The sequence below is a fragment of the Marmota marmota genome, unplaced genomic scaffold (assembly GCF_001458135.2).
Source record: "Marmota marmota marmota unplaced genomic scaffold, marMar, whole genome shotgun sequence".
NCBI lineage: Eukaryota > Metazoa > Chordata > Mammalia > Rodentia > Sciuridae > Marmota > Marmota marmota.
The window spans coordinates 42,014,794-42,029,688 of NW_026000026.1; the positions used below are offsets into that span (position 1 = coordinate 42,014,794).

Below are 14,895 nucleotides of genomic sequence, written 5' to 3' on the forward strand. Positions count from 1 at the left end.
AGAGAAGATGTGACTGATTATATTGAGTGAGATCAGAACTAAGAATTGATCATTGAATTTAGGAGTGTTGTTAATCAGCTTTCTGTTGCTATGAAAAATACCTGACACGAATCAACTTTAAAGGAGGAATAGTTCATTTTGGTTTATGGCTTTGGAGGTATCAGTCCCTGGTCAGTCGGCTCCATTGTTTTAGGGCCTGCAGTGAGGCAGTACATCATGGCAGAAGCATGTGATGAAGTAATTCTGCTCACCTCCTGGTATCCAGGAAGCAGAGATGGGGAAAGGAAGAGATTGAGATTCCGAATATCCCCTTCAAGAGCACACCCCCAGTGACCTCACTTCCTTGCTCTGGGCCCTACCTCCTAACTTCCACCACTTCCCAATAGTGCTATAGACTGTTGACCAAGCTTTTAGTTTATGAACCTCTGCATACATTTAAAATCGAAATCATAATGAGTATGAAGCTTCTTGGTCCCTTTGTAAGAGCAGTCTCAGGAACATTGTGGGGAAGAACTATGAGGATGGAATGCCAAACAAGCCAAACCAGCACCTAGAAAATAAATCGATAAAGCAGACAAAAGAATCCTTCAGTAAAAGAATAATTACCTCTTCAATCAACAACTTCTACAAATATTTAGTGTTTATCTTGTATGTGCTAAGTTCCAAAAATTAATTGACAATTCAGCAATGAAGGAATCAAAGTTCCTGAACTTATGGAACATATATTGAGTCAATAACTAACTAACTAACTAAATATATATCATGTCAGTTGATGACAAGTACTTTAAAAAAATACAGAATGGGAAGAAGATGACAATGAGGGTCAGGTCAGGGAGGCCAGTTACTTTAGTATGATAATCATCAGTGCCTCTTGGGTTTTGAGTAGAAATTTTTGACATCAGGATTGGGATCTTTAAAAAGACTAGTTTAAAATACACACACACACACATACACACACACAAACAAATCTAGACAATTATATATGGTATAATTAATTATATTTGGCACAAAAAACCACAGTTACAGGTGACATATTTTTAGCATAAGGAAATATGGAACACTACACATGGTATTATATCACCCAAATTTAAAACCTACATGAGATGCATGATTTTTTAGAAAAGAAGACAAAGTGACTTGACTTAAAAACTAATTCCAAATGAAAATTTGGTGGTAGAGAAAGTTTTCATGATCAAAATTTAAAATATGATAACCACCAAAAGAGGATTAATATAACACCAAAGTACCAAAATTGACTTAAAAACTAATTCCACATGAAAACTTGGTGGTAGAGAAAGTTTTCATGATCAAAATTTAAAATATGATAATCACCAAAAGAGGATTAATATAACACCGTCGGGCTGTGGATGTAGCTCAGTGCCAGAGTGCATGCTTAGCATAAGCAAGACCCTAGTTCAATCCCTAACACCAAAAAGAAACAAAAAACAGAAACAAAAATATCATTTCACATGTGTAACATCATTTAAACATGACAAAAGACAGTACAACCAAAGTTCAAAGAAGAACTAGAAAAATATATATATATTTTACATATACAAACCAAGGTATTAATAATCAGAATATGTAAATAACTTCTAAAATCAAGGAAAAATAAAAGGAACATCACCAGTATGTAAAGATATATTTTACAGAAGATGAAATTTTAAAAAATTGAAAAAGATGTTCAACATCACTAGTAATCAGAAAATTGCAAATTCAAGTGATAACATTTTTTCATTCATCAGATTGGCCAAATGTATAAAGGTTGGTGAGGATGTGGAAAGACTCCTATATACACTGTTGGTGAGGGAATAAAGAGGTAAAGCCTTTTTGAATAGCAATTTATCTTGGGTTTTGAAATTAAACTTGCATATATTCTTCAACACAGAAGTTACACTTTTACACTATCCATAGCAGAGCAGTACTTACCTGTGTTCAGAGGCATGTATGAGGATGGTAATCGCTGCCTTATTCCTCTTGGAAGTGACCTAAATATCTCACAGTAAACTCTGGTGTGTTCATACTATGGAACACTGTGCCACTGAGCAAAAGCCATAAGTAAGGCCAAATATGTCCAACATACACTACCAGTGAAGAAGGCAAGTTGCTGATGGAATATGATACTATCTATGCTTTAAAAAAATCAACAGGAGCCAGGCACGGGGACACATGCCTGTAATTCCAGTAACTAGGAAGCTGAGTCAGGAGCATCACAAGTTAAACCAACCTCAGCAAATGAACAAAATCCTCAGCAACTTAGTAAGACCCTGTCTCAAAAAAAATTAACAGGAAAGAAACACGAAACTGTATATCTACCTAGCTAGCTATCACTGTGTGTTTGTGTGGGGGTGTGTTTGTGTGTGTGTGTGTAAATACACAGAACAAAGTCTAGAAGGACACATTCCAGGCTTTGTTCTGTACATTTCTGTACATTCCAATCCAATGACATGGTCTAATTTTGGTGAGAGGGGAAAGAATTGCAGGGGAATGAAAGTGAAGTTTTTGGGTTTTTAAGTAAGGAGAAGGTATCCCTCAATCATGTGTTTATTTAAACACACACACACACATACACACACTTTTAAAATTTTTTTCCTATATTTTTTCATAACCAGAAAAAACTTACTAAAATGATTTCCATTCTGAAATTATTCTTAATGCCATTTGGCTCAGCCAACATAATGGTCCAGGCCTATCCGTGTCCTGGCCCAGGCCCAGCCTTCTCCCTTGGCAGCCAACAAGGCGTTCTTGCCAGAGCCATCCCAACTGCTGCTCTGTGGCTGCCAGCATCACCTTGGCTACCTGCAGAGACACTCCTGCCACTGCCTCACCAGTGGGGATGGCTCTGTCCCTATCAGGTTGCAATGCTGATTAATATAAGATGAGCAGAGAGGCAAAGGGGAGAAAAATGCAAAGGGCCATGTCTTCCAAAGGAGAAGTCCCACTTCCTCATTAAAGATGCCAGGCCCCATGTCACATCTTTCTGATTAATCTGGCTTTTGCAATTTTTCTCCCTGGAGGTAATTTAAGGTAAGTCCTCCAGCTGTGTCAAAGGACAGTCAAATTCAGTGTTTAGTTGCATGTCCCTTTCCACCTATACAGGTTCCAAATCACACTGGGCACCTAGTTTTTCTCCCAAGTGTGGCTTCTCTGCAGAAGCATATGGACAGTTGTGTCACTGTCCTCCTGCTTCCTTTTAATGTGTTCTAAAGTCTTTACCCTGGGCCCCTACATAGGTTCTACCACGGCCTCTCTCTTGTTCAAGGGAAGTCCATATGTCCTCAAATGGTGGCAAGGATTTAGATTTGGTATCCCCTTTTCAGATACCTTGCTGGGACCTTCACACGCTGCACATTCCCTTTAGCTTCTTTATTTGAAGAACAGAAAGAAAAATACCATATGATGTCATTCATAATATGTGGAATCTAAAAAAGCTGATCTCATGGGAATAGAGAGTAGAATGCTTGGCACCAGAGGCCTGGGAAGGTAGGGGAGACAGGGAATGGGGAGATTGGTCCATGGCCACAAAGTCACAGCTGGATGGGAGGCATCATTTCTGATGTTATATTTCACAGAAGGGTCATTATAGTTAATATATTGTATCATATATTTCAAAATAGCTGTAAGAATTTTGAATGTTCTTGCCATAAAGAAATGATTGTTGTTTGAGGTGCTGGGATGAACTAAATATCCTGATTCAATCATTGTACAATGTATACATATATCAAAATACAGCATTGTACCCCATTGACACATATAATTATTTCAGTTAAAAAGTTTATAAAATGAAGGATTAAAAAAGAATTGTGGGGCTGGGGCTGTAGCTCAGAGTGCTTGCCTAGCATGTGTGAGGCACTGGGTTTGATCCTAAGCACCTCATAAAAATAAACAAATAAAATAAAGGCATTCTGTCCATCTACAACTACCAAAAAAAAAAAAAGAAAAGAAAAGAAAGAAAGAAAAAGAATTGTGGCCTGAGTCTTGTATCACTCTATTTTGCTGTTAATCCTCCTTTCCATGTCCAGACTGTATAGTTTATGTGTGCATGTGTTTGCGAGTTGTGTATGCATGCTAATCAGTAATGCTGCTGTTAATCTCAGTTATTACAAAGTAATATTTTCTGTAAGCCTTTTAAGTGGGTATGAATGATAGTATATTAGTTTCTTTAGAAAAATAAAATCAGATAAGAGGAAGTAATTCTGGTTGTATTTTATAAGAAATAAAAATTAGACCTAGGAGGACTCCCAACTATTATTTATGACTTACCCTCTAAATTTTCTCTGAAATAAATTGAAATTCCAGATTTTTAACATCACTTTAGGATGTCCAGTTTCTTCTACACACAGAGAAGGAGGGACTTTTTTTTTTTTTTTTTTACTNCTCAGGTATTTTGTCACAGGGAAAAAAAAAAAAAAAAAAAAAAACCTGGTCAGCCAGGAAAGGACACCTGCAGAACCCAGGCCTCCCTTTCTGCTCTTTTTTCTGACAGGCTGGAAGTGGAGTCACAGTTTGTTTGTTGAATATGCTCTTTTTGTTTCTTGTAACCATGGTGTCTCATTTAATGGAGTGCTTCTTAGGTCAAGCTATTGCTGAGCCAATATTTATCATTTTAGAAATTTCCATGAGTCATAAATGAAACCCGCTGCACCTTCTATGGGTGCTTCTTTCCTAGAGTTGTTGCAAATGAAAAAGAAAAAAAAAAAAAGTGAACCTAGAATCCAACACTTTGCTTTTATCACAACTAAAATACACTTTCTCTCCTGCTTAGGAGATCCTTCTCTGACATTTCAGAGGTATGTCACCTGCCACCAAAAGTACCCTTCCTGCCTAACAGCCCAGAACTCTCTGTTGAGGGCCAGGCCTGGGATGGGCAAGAAGATTGGTGAGGAGGAAGTGACTCACTGGAAAGAACAGTTTCCTGAAGGATCAAGAATAAAAATGAGCAAGTGATTCCTAACACCTCCAGCATGGAAAGTTTTACAAGGGGGACCATCTCTTAATGACTGGTCCCAAATTTATTTCTCTCTTTCTCCCACCACCACCTTAAAGAAAAAAAAAAATAGGAGCAGGGCTGATTGCAGGATGTGACTGTTGGCCTTATTTACATGTGAGAGTGTGAGAAGCTAATGCTATTTGGTCCCTTTGTAACAATCAGTTCCCTTTCCCTGAGTATGGATAGTCTATAGTATAGACCATTATAGTAATTAATTGATTTTGCTGTAAAAAACATGCTTTGAGTCTAGAGCCCAATATTAGAATTTATGAACAAAAATTCAAGTGCTTTAGTGTGGTTAGAATAGGATACTCACTTACATGCTGGGTATAAAACTCTGAAACTCCCTGAACTCAGGGTTCAGGGAATTGATTGATGACAGCAAAAGCTGTGCCCTCTGAACCTGGCTGCAGCTAAATAAAACTGTTTCCTGCTATCTTGTAAAAAAAAAAAAAAAAAAGAATAGGATACTCTACAATTTGCTAAGGTTTTGCTAAGTACTCAATAAATCTTTGTGTTTGGCAGGGTGCTGGGGGAAGAACGGAGGGCATCATACATGCTAGGCACATGCTCTACTACTGGCTCTTTTCCAGTCTCAATAAATCTTCTGTAGAGTATCACATCTTAGAGCCAAAGAGGTTAAACTCATCAACACCTTTAGTTTCCAGGTGAGGTCATGGAAGTCCAGAGAGGTACATCTTGCAGATGTCAATGCCTGGCAAGACTAGAACTGTGACATCCAGACTCATACACCTCATTAAGGGATTACTGATAGAAATATTAGAGGTTTAGTGGTAAAACAAAACATGTATATTAAAAGGCATTCAGATTTCATATCATGGCCATAGTTCTTTGATTCTGTTTCTGATGGAGTTGTCCTTGACTGAGTTCCCTCACGGGGAAGAACTGGGTTTCTTCGACTGAAACATCGTTTGGCATTTCTCCTCCATGTCCAGAAACAGAAAAAATTGGAAGTAAGTCAGATCAGCTCCCCCACCCACAAAGAAAACAAACAAAATGAACTACACATTCATTTCTATATCTATCTTACACATCTTAGTTCAGGGAGTCTAATTTTTTGGTAGGAATATGTGGTGTTCCCTTAGTGACCATCTCATCTGTATTTGTATTGGCAAACACAAGTGAGAAAGTTTGTCAATAATAACACTTGTTTCCCTCCTCTGTGGATTCATTCTTCATTAAAGATTCGGTGACATCTCCCTGGTCAGATCTATCCCACCAGTTAAGATCTTGAGAATTCCCAAGGGAACTCTGGACAAGTTTATCTTGGCATTGATCTATTTTCACTTGTGATCTCCCTGTGGCAGGGCCCATGATTTATTCATCTTTGTATTCCAGGTCATTAGCATGGCCACAGCAGGCACACTGTAGGACCTCAGTAAACATCTGTCAAATCTAACTGAAAAAATTTCAAAAGGGCATTTCATTATGAATGTAAACAAGATACTCAGTTTTTGCTTCCAAACACAAGCTTTCTTGATTGATTGCAGTAGTGGTGAATGAAGCCAGGGACGCGCTACCACTGAGCTATGTTCCTAGTCCTTTTAAAGTTTTATTTTGAGACAGCATCTCATTAAGTTGCCCAGGCTGACCACCAACTTTCAATCCTCCTGCATCAGCCTCAGCCTCCTGTGTCACTAAGATTACAAGTGTGCACCACTATGCCTTGCCAAGCTTTTATTTTTTAACACTTAGCTCTTCTGTTTCATAGGAGAAATCTGGGTGGTATTTTAATAGATAATGGAGTAATTAAAAGAATCATTTTTAAAAAACTCTTATTTTTAAAAAGACCAGACTGCTCAAATACCTATGTGGTTAGTATGTATTAGACTGAACCACGAGAAACTCCTGTTTTTGTAGGTCACAGGTAGTTGACTATTATCAATAGAAAATTGTTCAACCTAACATAATAAAAAATAACATAACTACAAATACCTTGTTTAACACTGAGGCCATAGTGTAGTTTGTTTTGTTTTTTAAATTAATCACCTAATCTCCTCACCATGGTCTCTATAGCTGTATATGATAGCCTCACAGCCTCACCCAGATCTACATACCCTGATTCCTCAGGCCCCAGCTACAGTCTTCCTTCTGTTCTTTGAACACACCAAGCTAATTTCCTCCATCTAGAATGTTTCCCCAGACCTTTATGTGGCTGTGTTCGTCCTAAAATTTAAGTTTCAGATAAAAATACTACCTTTTCAGAAAATGTCTCTGAAAGAAATATTTGTTTCAAAAGTAAACTTCTCTGAGCACCAATTTAATTAGCACCCTTTCACCCTCAGTTACCCTCTCTCACATTCTCACATCATCCAGTTTTATTGTCAACAGAGTGTTTCTCATTCACAACCCCATGCTTTTGTGCTTAATTGTGTGTGAGCCACTGGCACACTAAGATTAAGCTCCAGGATAGATAGCAAGAAACTTATCTATTTTATTCATGGCTCTGAACAGAGTATGCACAAAACAAATATTTAAATAATGAATTCCATAGTTAATTTTTTAAAAGTAGCAGAATCATGGTTATTATTTCTTCAAATATTTCCTTCCTTGTTTTACTAATCCTATTATCTGGAATCCTTTGTACAATTAACCTTTTTCCCTCTATCTTCCATGCCTTGAACTTTTCTCTAAATTGTTTTCATCTCTCATTTTTTCCCATTTTTGGGGGTGTTGGGGATCCAACCCAGGGCCTTGCATATGTTACGCAAATGTTCTACTAACTGAACTATATCCTCCGCCCCCTCTTTGCATTTATTTATCCCTTCTTGATACCTTCCAGGTTAATTTCTTGATCCCATCTTTTGACTCACAAACTTATTTTGAATATACCCAGGCTGTTTCCCAACCCATCCACTGAATCTTTTATTTCTACAATAATAGTTTATATTCCTAATGTCCCCAATTCTTCCATAACTGCTTATTCCTGCCCTGGTTTCTTAGTATCTTTTCCTTCTCTGAGAATATTTACTATGCTTATTTTCATTTCTTGTCCTTTTTCTTCTGCTTGAGTTTACTCAGTTTGTTGTCTTTCTCTTCATAGTGCTTAGATTCCTCCTATGTCTCATCATCTTCATCCATGAACTTGGGATGTTCACTTACTGGGCTTTTACAGAATACCTGGGGAGAGAGGAAACTATGCTGCTCCTGGTAAGTCTGGGGGAGACAGGTGGGGTGGCTGGGAGCCACTGATGCTGGAATCTGGGCTCAACCCCCTACCACAACCAGGAGGCCCTGTCCCTTTCAGATGACTTCCTGTTCCCTGAACCCTCTCTGTTCCAGGATATAATCATTGAGTCCTCAGAGGTGGAGGAAATGAGGGAATGTGCAGTCCACTTGCATTTGTCATCTCCCCACACCTAAGCAAGGATCCAAGGTTGCCTTAACATTATCTGGCAGTCTCTGGGGTGGATGCCTTGCACATTCCTTCGGAGGTTTTTCAGTCCTACAGTAGCAGTGGGGGAGACTACGTAAATTAGTCTTTGTATTCCCCCTCTTCCCCAAATTACTTCTGAGCTTTAAGAGAAGCCTTTTGTTTTTATATGTTAACATTTTGCTGTGAAAGGTCTATTCACTTCATTTCTACTCGTAATTGTGTGATAACACCCAATTTTTGAGCTTCTTTGCATTCGGAAGAGTTTGAATCCATTTTGTTTATCCTTAAACCAAAATATTTGTTTCCCTTTATTGACTCTTTAATCTTTCATGGCTCATTTTCCTTCAGAGGTACAATTCCCATATCTAAATTGTAGAATGAAGCATGCCTATGAAAAATGGCAAGACAACATAGATGCATCCCCAAGACACACTGTTGAATGAATGAATAAAAACTGCAGTCCTAAATGTGCTGTTGTATTTTTTAAAATGTTCTATACTGAAAAGGTCTGAAAGATTTGATGCTACATCAATAAGCAGCGAGATACCAACTCTGATGCTGGTGTGTGTATGTCTGTGTATGAAGAACTGTGGGATTGTTCATTTATTCCTACACTGGGCTTCCTTTGGAACATTTCCCCAAAAGACTCTGGAAATATCTACTTTAACAGATGTGCTTCACGGGGAGTGCATGAGCTCCTGCAGATTATAGGCCAAGCTCTGTGAGTTGGAATAAATGTGTATCTTTCTGGAGAGGGGGGCTTAGACTTTTCATAAGAATCTCAAAGGGAACCCATTGGCCATCTTTGTTGTGCCATGGAATCAGCCTGGGTGCCCATCAATAAATGCATGGATAAAGAAAATGTGGTATATGTACACAAAGGAGCTATAAAGAATGGAATCGTGTCATTTGCAGGAAAATGAATAGAACTGTAGATCATAATGGTAAGAGATATAAATCCGACAATCAATGCATGTTTTCCCTCATATGTACAATCTAGGAGAGAAAAGACAATAGGAAAGTAACAGGGAAACTATTAAAGAAGAGGAAGGAGATGAAAGATTTCCCTCCCCCATCTTTAGGGGATGGTTAGAAGGGCAATGAGGGGTAAGTGTGATCAAAGTATATTGTTTGTATGTAAGAATGCCACAATGAAACCCATTATTCTGTATAGTTTAAATGCACTAAAAAAAATGAAAAAAGGGATTAGTATGCTACTTTGTATTCCATTTTTTTCATGGTTTACCTTAAGAAGTGCACTATTATCTGAAAAAAAAAACAACACAGAATTGTTCAATCTTAAACATTATGAAAGAGTAGCATGGGGCTTTTACTCTATCTTAAAGACTAATAATAGAGAAATCAATAATGTTATCATGTGATATTGTATCATTTCCATGAATATACTCAAATATACTTAGCCTTTACCAAAAATAGATGCCAGTGGCTTGGAGGAGGCATGATCCATCAGGACCAGGCTATGGGCAGTAAGTAAAAGAATGTCAAGAATGTATTTTCTGCAGTTTCCATTCGTTGTTTTAATACTAACATATTTCTATCGTGTTAGGGAAGCACTAAAAGACACCTCAGTTCTCTTGATCCTCCTTCCTCATGAATGCTGTGTCATGTGGTCTAATGGTAAGGGTCATGAGCCTGGAGCACACTGCTTATTCCTCTGGGCTCCCAAGGAACATCTTAGCCTACCTCACCAGTAGAATGAGACCAAAATATACACCTATGGCAGTCACCCCTAGTGATCTCTCAATATCCTCATTTTCCCTTTCTTCCTTAGTAAAGGAACCCAAATTTCTTAGCCGAGCATACTACTGGTTAGGGCAGAGACCACATTTCCCAGCCTTATAACCAAGTTTTGATCACTGAGATAAAACTGGCAATCCTGTACTTCTGGGAAGATTCCTTAAAAAGGGAGGGGTGTCCTTTTTATATTTTCTTCCTTCTTACTGCCATAGAATGTGGACGTAACAGCTGGTGCTCTGGCAGCTACGGTGGACCATTAGGTGACTTAGGGAAAGGAAACCATGTACAACAAAACAACTGTATAGAGACTATCTCAAAAACTAGCAAATTAATATACCAAATCTGAACTATACCTCTGCATTTCTTTTCTAAATAAAATAAACTTCACAAATAAAATAGTGGTTTAAACCACTATTTTTAAGTCTTGACAACGTAAGACACTTTAAAAATGCAAATATCTCAGCAACATATACAGAACTACATCTTGTTTTTATTCATTCATTCAACAGTGTATCTTGGGGATCTATCCATGTGGTTATTTTTCATAAATACGATAAAGTCTTTCACATTGATTTTGAAGAGTTTGAACTCATTTAGCCTAGCCTTAAACCAAATATTTGACTCCCCATATTTGTCATATGTCCTAAGGCTGGTCTCTGAAACATTGTTTGTGATAGCTATGCATTGGAAATAACCTAAATGGTTATCAGTAGGGGAAAGAGTCATGAACAGTCATGCTTTACTGCAATTACAATAATGATTTATTGATGAGGCAAGGTTACCAAGACAATTATTAATTGCATGAAAGCAAGCTATAGGATACTACAAGCCAGCATAAAACCATTAAAAAAAAAAAAAAACACCAAAAGTATGCATAAGGCATACTTTTCTGTAAGGCCACATCAAATTAACGTCTGTGGTTACCTCTGAGGAGGGGACTGAGATTATGGCAAAGTAAAGTAGGTACTCAAGGGGTCTTCCTTTGTTGTACTATTTGAATCTTTTTTTTTTTTTTTTTTTTTTCAAGATTGAACACAGGGCTTCATACATTGGACAAAGGGGTGTAGCTCTACCACCGAACTACTCCCTTTTCAGTTTTATTCTGAGACAAGAGTCTTGCTAAGTTGCTGAGGCTGGCCTCAAACTCATGATCTTCCTACCTTAGCCTTCCGAGTAGCAGGGATTACAGGTGTTCCCTCCGTGTCCAGCTCATTTGAAACAGGCATAATGAGAATATATTCATGTCTTACTTATAGGATTAAAGTTAAAGGGTATAAATAAAGGACAGGGTATAAATAAAGGACAGGGTATAAATAAAGAAGCATATTTGTGGGGAGACAAGGGAGGAGTCAGAATAGTGTTTTTTTATATATGCTGTATTCCAATAGGGTTATGACCTTTGGCAAAGGAAGTTTTTCCAGATACCTATTAACCTACATGTCTCTGCAAGTGCCTCATTAATGTATTAATTATTCTTCCTTGCCACTCATATTAATGGTTTTAAATGAAAGTGCTTATAAGTTCATAGATTGTTAATTAGGCAAATGTTTTCTAAATGAAAAATGGAATACATTCATCTCATGTTTAAGAAGAGATCTTATGTGCTGTCGTTTGTTCAGACTGCTGTAAAAGAATACCATACCATACAGGTGGTTTATCAACAACAGAAATATTTCTCCTAGTTCTGGAGGCTGGAGAAGTTCAAGATGAAGGCAACAGTGTCTGGGGAGGGACCACTTCCTGGTTCATAGACAGCCTCTGTGTGCCCACACTTGTAGAAGGGGCAAAGGAGTCTCTGGGTCTCAGACAAGAATCCCATTCCTGGAGGATCTGCCCTCATAATTTAAATCATACCGTAAAGGCCTACATCCAAATACCATCACACTGGGGATTAGAGTTCCATATTCGAACTGAGGGAGGAGCACAAAAACAGTCTAAAGAATTTTGTTAAAACTTTTTCCCTCTGTGAGATGAGGTGGGAAAATATCTAGAACACGTAAGTGTGAATGTAAAAGCTAAAGTTCAATGGAATCTCAAAAAAAAAAAAAAAAAGAGTTCTTCTTAAGCTACAATGAACTGATATGGAATTTTACCTGATATATCCTAAAACATCTTCTGATACCAGTTCACTTAATGAACAACACTTATTAAACTATGATGTATGAGGGGCTAGGCCAGTTCATATAAGATCCATCCTAAATATCTTTTGACCCCAAGCAATTCCCAGTCTAACCTTGTGATAGTGCCAAATATATATAAACAAACAATTACAGAACTACATTAACAGTAGGGAAAACCCATAAAACATCATTCTGAAATGTGGTCTGAGGACTGGAGGCATCTGAATCTTTGGTGACATCTGAGACTCCACCCTTAAATTCCTGAATCTGCATTTTTTAACAGAATCCCCAGGCAATTTGGATGCTAAGATTCTAGAAGTGATGAACTGTGGGATTATAGAAGGGTTCCCTATCGATTCCTTGGGAACTGGTCAGAGAAGTCTACAAACTGCTGGGGTAATAGGAACATTTAAGGCTGAATAATGACCAGATTTGTGATCATGGGAGTTGGAAAGAGCAAGAAGGGTAATGGAATGAGAAGTTTAGGAGGTCCAAGTGGGCACTTTGGAAGATGTGGGAGACATGGTAGAAAACGGACACTGAGGCTTCAATTAGATGCCACAGACTTCAGACTTGCTGAACATTCCGGAAGAAGACACAGTAAATTTTAAGCAGGAAAGTAACAGAATCGAATTCTTAGGCTTGGACATAACTGGTGGTAGAGTGAAAGATAAACTACACAAGTGAGAGAGGCTGGAACAGGCAGGCATGTATCCTTAAATGAGAACGCTCCAATTTTGGACTAGAAAAGAAGTCTCCTACTTGGTGACGGTGGTGGTGGTGGGGGGGGGGGTTAGGGAGGTGAGGGCAGTGAGTTCCTGGCACACAGAAAAACAAAGGATTCCAGCTGCAGCTGGATACACAGGGGTTCTTTCTCATTAGCCAGAGTTCTCAGAGTGAGCTCCAATCAGCAGCAGGAGCATCACCTAGGAAATGTTAGAAATGCGAATTCTTAGGTCTCATACTAGATGTACTAAATCAGAAACTCACAAATCTGACCGGGAATAAGTTACCCACATGATTCCAACGCCAATGCTCTAGATTGCCAAAAATCCTAGAGCAAGTGGTAAAGGCTTAAAAATAACACAACTTGCTTACTGCCTTAAAAAAAAAAAAAGTAATGAGAAATGGGTTTTTATGTTGAGTGGGCAGAACAAATGCCACATACAACCTAGATTTTATATAGCACGGGGAGCGGGGCACAATACCGATCATCTTGTCCAAAAGGCTCATTTTAGAGAATTAAAATAGTTTTGGTATAGACCATGATGTTCCCCGTAGCCTAAATTAAGTAAAACTTAAATCATCCCATTTGATTCTTCCTGTTTCCTTTATTTCCCCACAAATACCCCCTCAGAAAAAAACGTTGGGATTCCTAATGTCCCTTTGAAAAACTGTTTCTGCTGCAACCGCCCATTAGAAAAACACAGTCCCAAATTAAAACCCCTCAAAAAGGAGCAGTGGGCCTGGCGCCACCACGCCAAGGCAACGCAGCCATTTCCCAGCCACACCCCTGCGGGCCGTCGGCCTCCTCTGGGCCGCTCCCAAAGATAAATAAATCACTCCTTGTTTTCCAGACCTGAAATTAGCGGTGAGTCACAGAGCACTCTGAACAGCCACGGTCGCCTCGGAAAGGAGGAAAAATGTGCAGACTTTCCTTCTCACGCGAGGGCCCGACGTGCTGGGCTGGCCAATCAGGGGCGGGTGGCGGGAATCACACCAAAGTAGGTAAAAAATGCGGGAAGCCGCCCCTCCGCCCCGGCTGGGGCCTTGCTCCCGCCAGTCCTCCCTCCCTTCCGCACCCGCCGCGGGCCGGGCCCATCCTCCGCCTCCAGCCCCGCCCCCAGCTGCGGTGCACACCTGGCCAGGTGGCTACTTCTATGTATGGGCAACTGCTGCGTGGGGGGGCGGGGCATCTTCTGACCCCGCCCCAGGGAGGGGAATGGCCACTCCATCCTGGCTCACCCTTTGCCCGCCCCCTCGCCGGTAGGTGTCAGCCTAGGCTCCGCCTTCTTCTCTTCAGCAGGACTGGGAACCCAACTACATTCCCAAAGACCCAGCTGGTGAAGGGGTACTCGCCCCCACAGCCCCCAAAAGGTGACCGAGGCCCCCCCCCGCCCGCAGTTGGGATTCCCGAGGGTCGCAGGGGCAGGGCGTTGCCCGGCCAGCCGGTTGCCCAGCAACGGCGGGAGGTGCGTGACGTGCGTAGCCGCGTTTCGGCCCGGGGCGCGCGCCCGCCCCTTGGTAGGCTCGCGCCGCCGCGTCGGCTCTGCGCTCGGTCTCTTGGTCTCGCTGCTGCGAGTAGGACGCTCCGCAGACTCGGTGCTGGTCGGCTTCCTCCCTTGCATCCCTCCGACAGCTGCGGTGAAAATGGTGAGTGGGAAAGAGCCCGAGGAATGGGCTGAGGCGTCCCGGGACTGCGAGTCCCCGGGACGGGTTGGGTAAGGAGCTTAGGGGCGCTTCCCCCGCTCGGAGATGGAAGGAACCCTGCTGGGCTGCAGTCTCCGACCGAGGAGAGTTTCCTGGCCTCCGATGCTCGGTTTGGGCCCTGCACTCTGTGGCAGCTTCCCGGCCTTTGCTCGGCTCCCAGCTGCTGCGAGGCCTCCGCGGAGTCTCTCCTGGCTTTGGTA

General features: G+C 40.4%; 2 protein-coding genes across 3 annotated transcripts in view; one reads left to right on the forward strand and one right to left on the reverse strand.

Moving 5' to 3' along the window:
* Positions 1 to 14,178, reverse strand: part of Bfsp1 (beaded filament structural protein 1) — a 64,947-nt gene extending 50,769 nt beyond the window's left edge. For both annotated transcript variants that reach the window (XM_048811335.1, XM_048811336.1), the window contains exon 1: positions 13,845 to 14,178. The gene's annotated coding sequence lies outside the window, so the exon portion shown is untranslated. The remainder of the gene's footprint in view (positions 1 to 13,844) is intronic.
* Positions 14,179 to 14,406: 228 nt separating this feature from the next.
* Dstn (destrin, actin depolymerizing factor) overlaps positions 14,407 to 14,895 on the forward strand; it is a 30,935-nt gene continuing 30,446 nt past the window's right edge. The window contains exon 1 of the mRNA XM_015483146.2: positions 14,407 to 14,638. Coding sequence (XP_015338632.1) covers positions 14,636 to 14,638 — 3 coding nt within the window. The 5' untranslated portion in view covers positions 14,407 to 14,635. The remainder of the gene's footprint in view (positions 14,639 to 14,895) is intronic.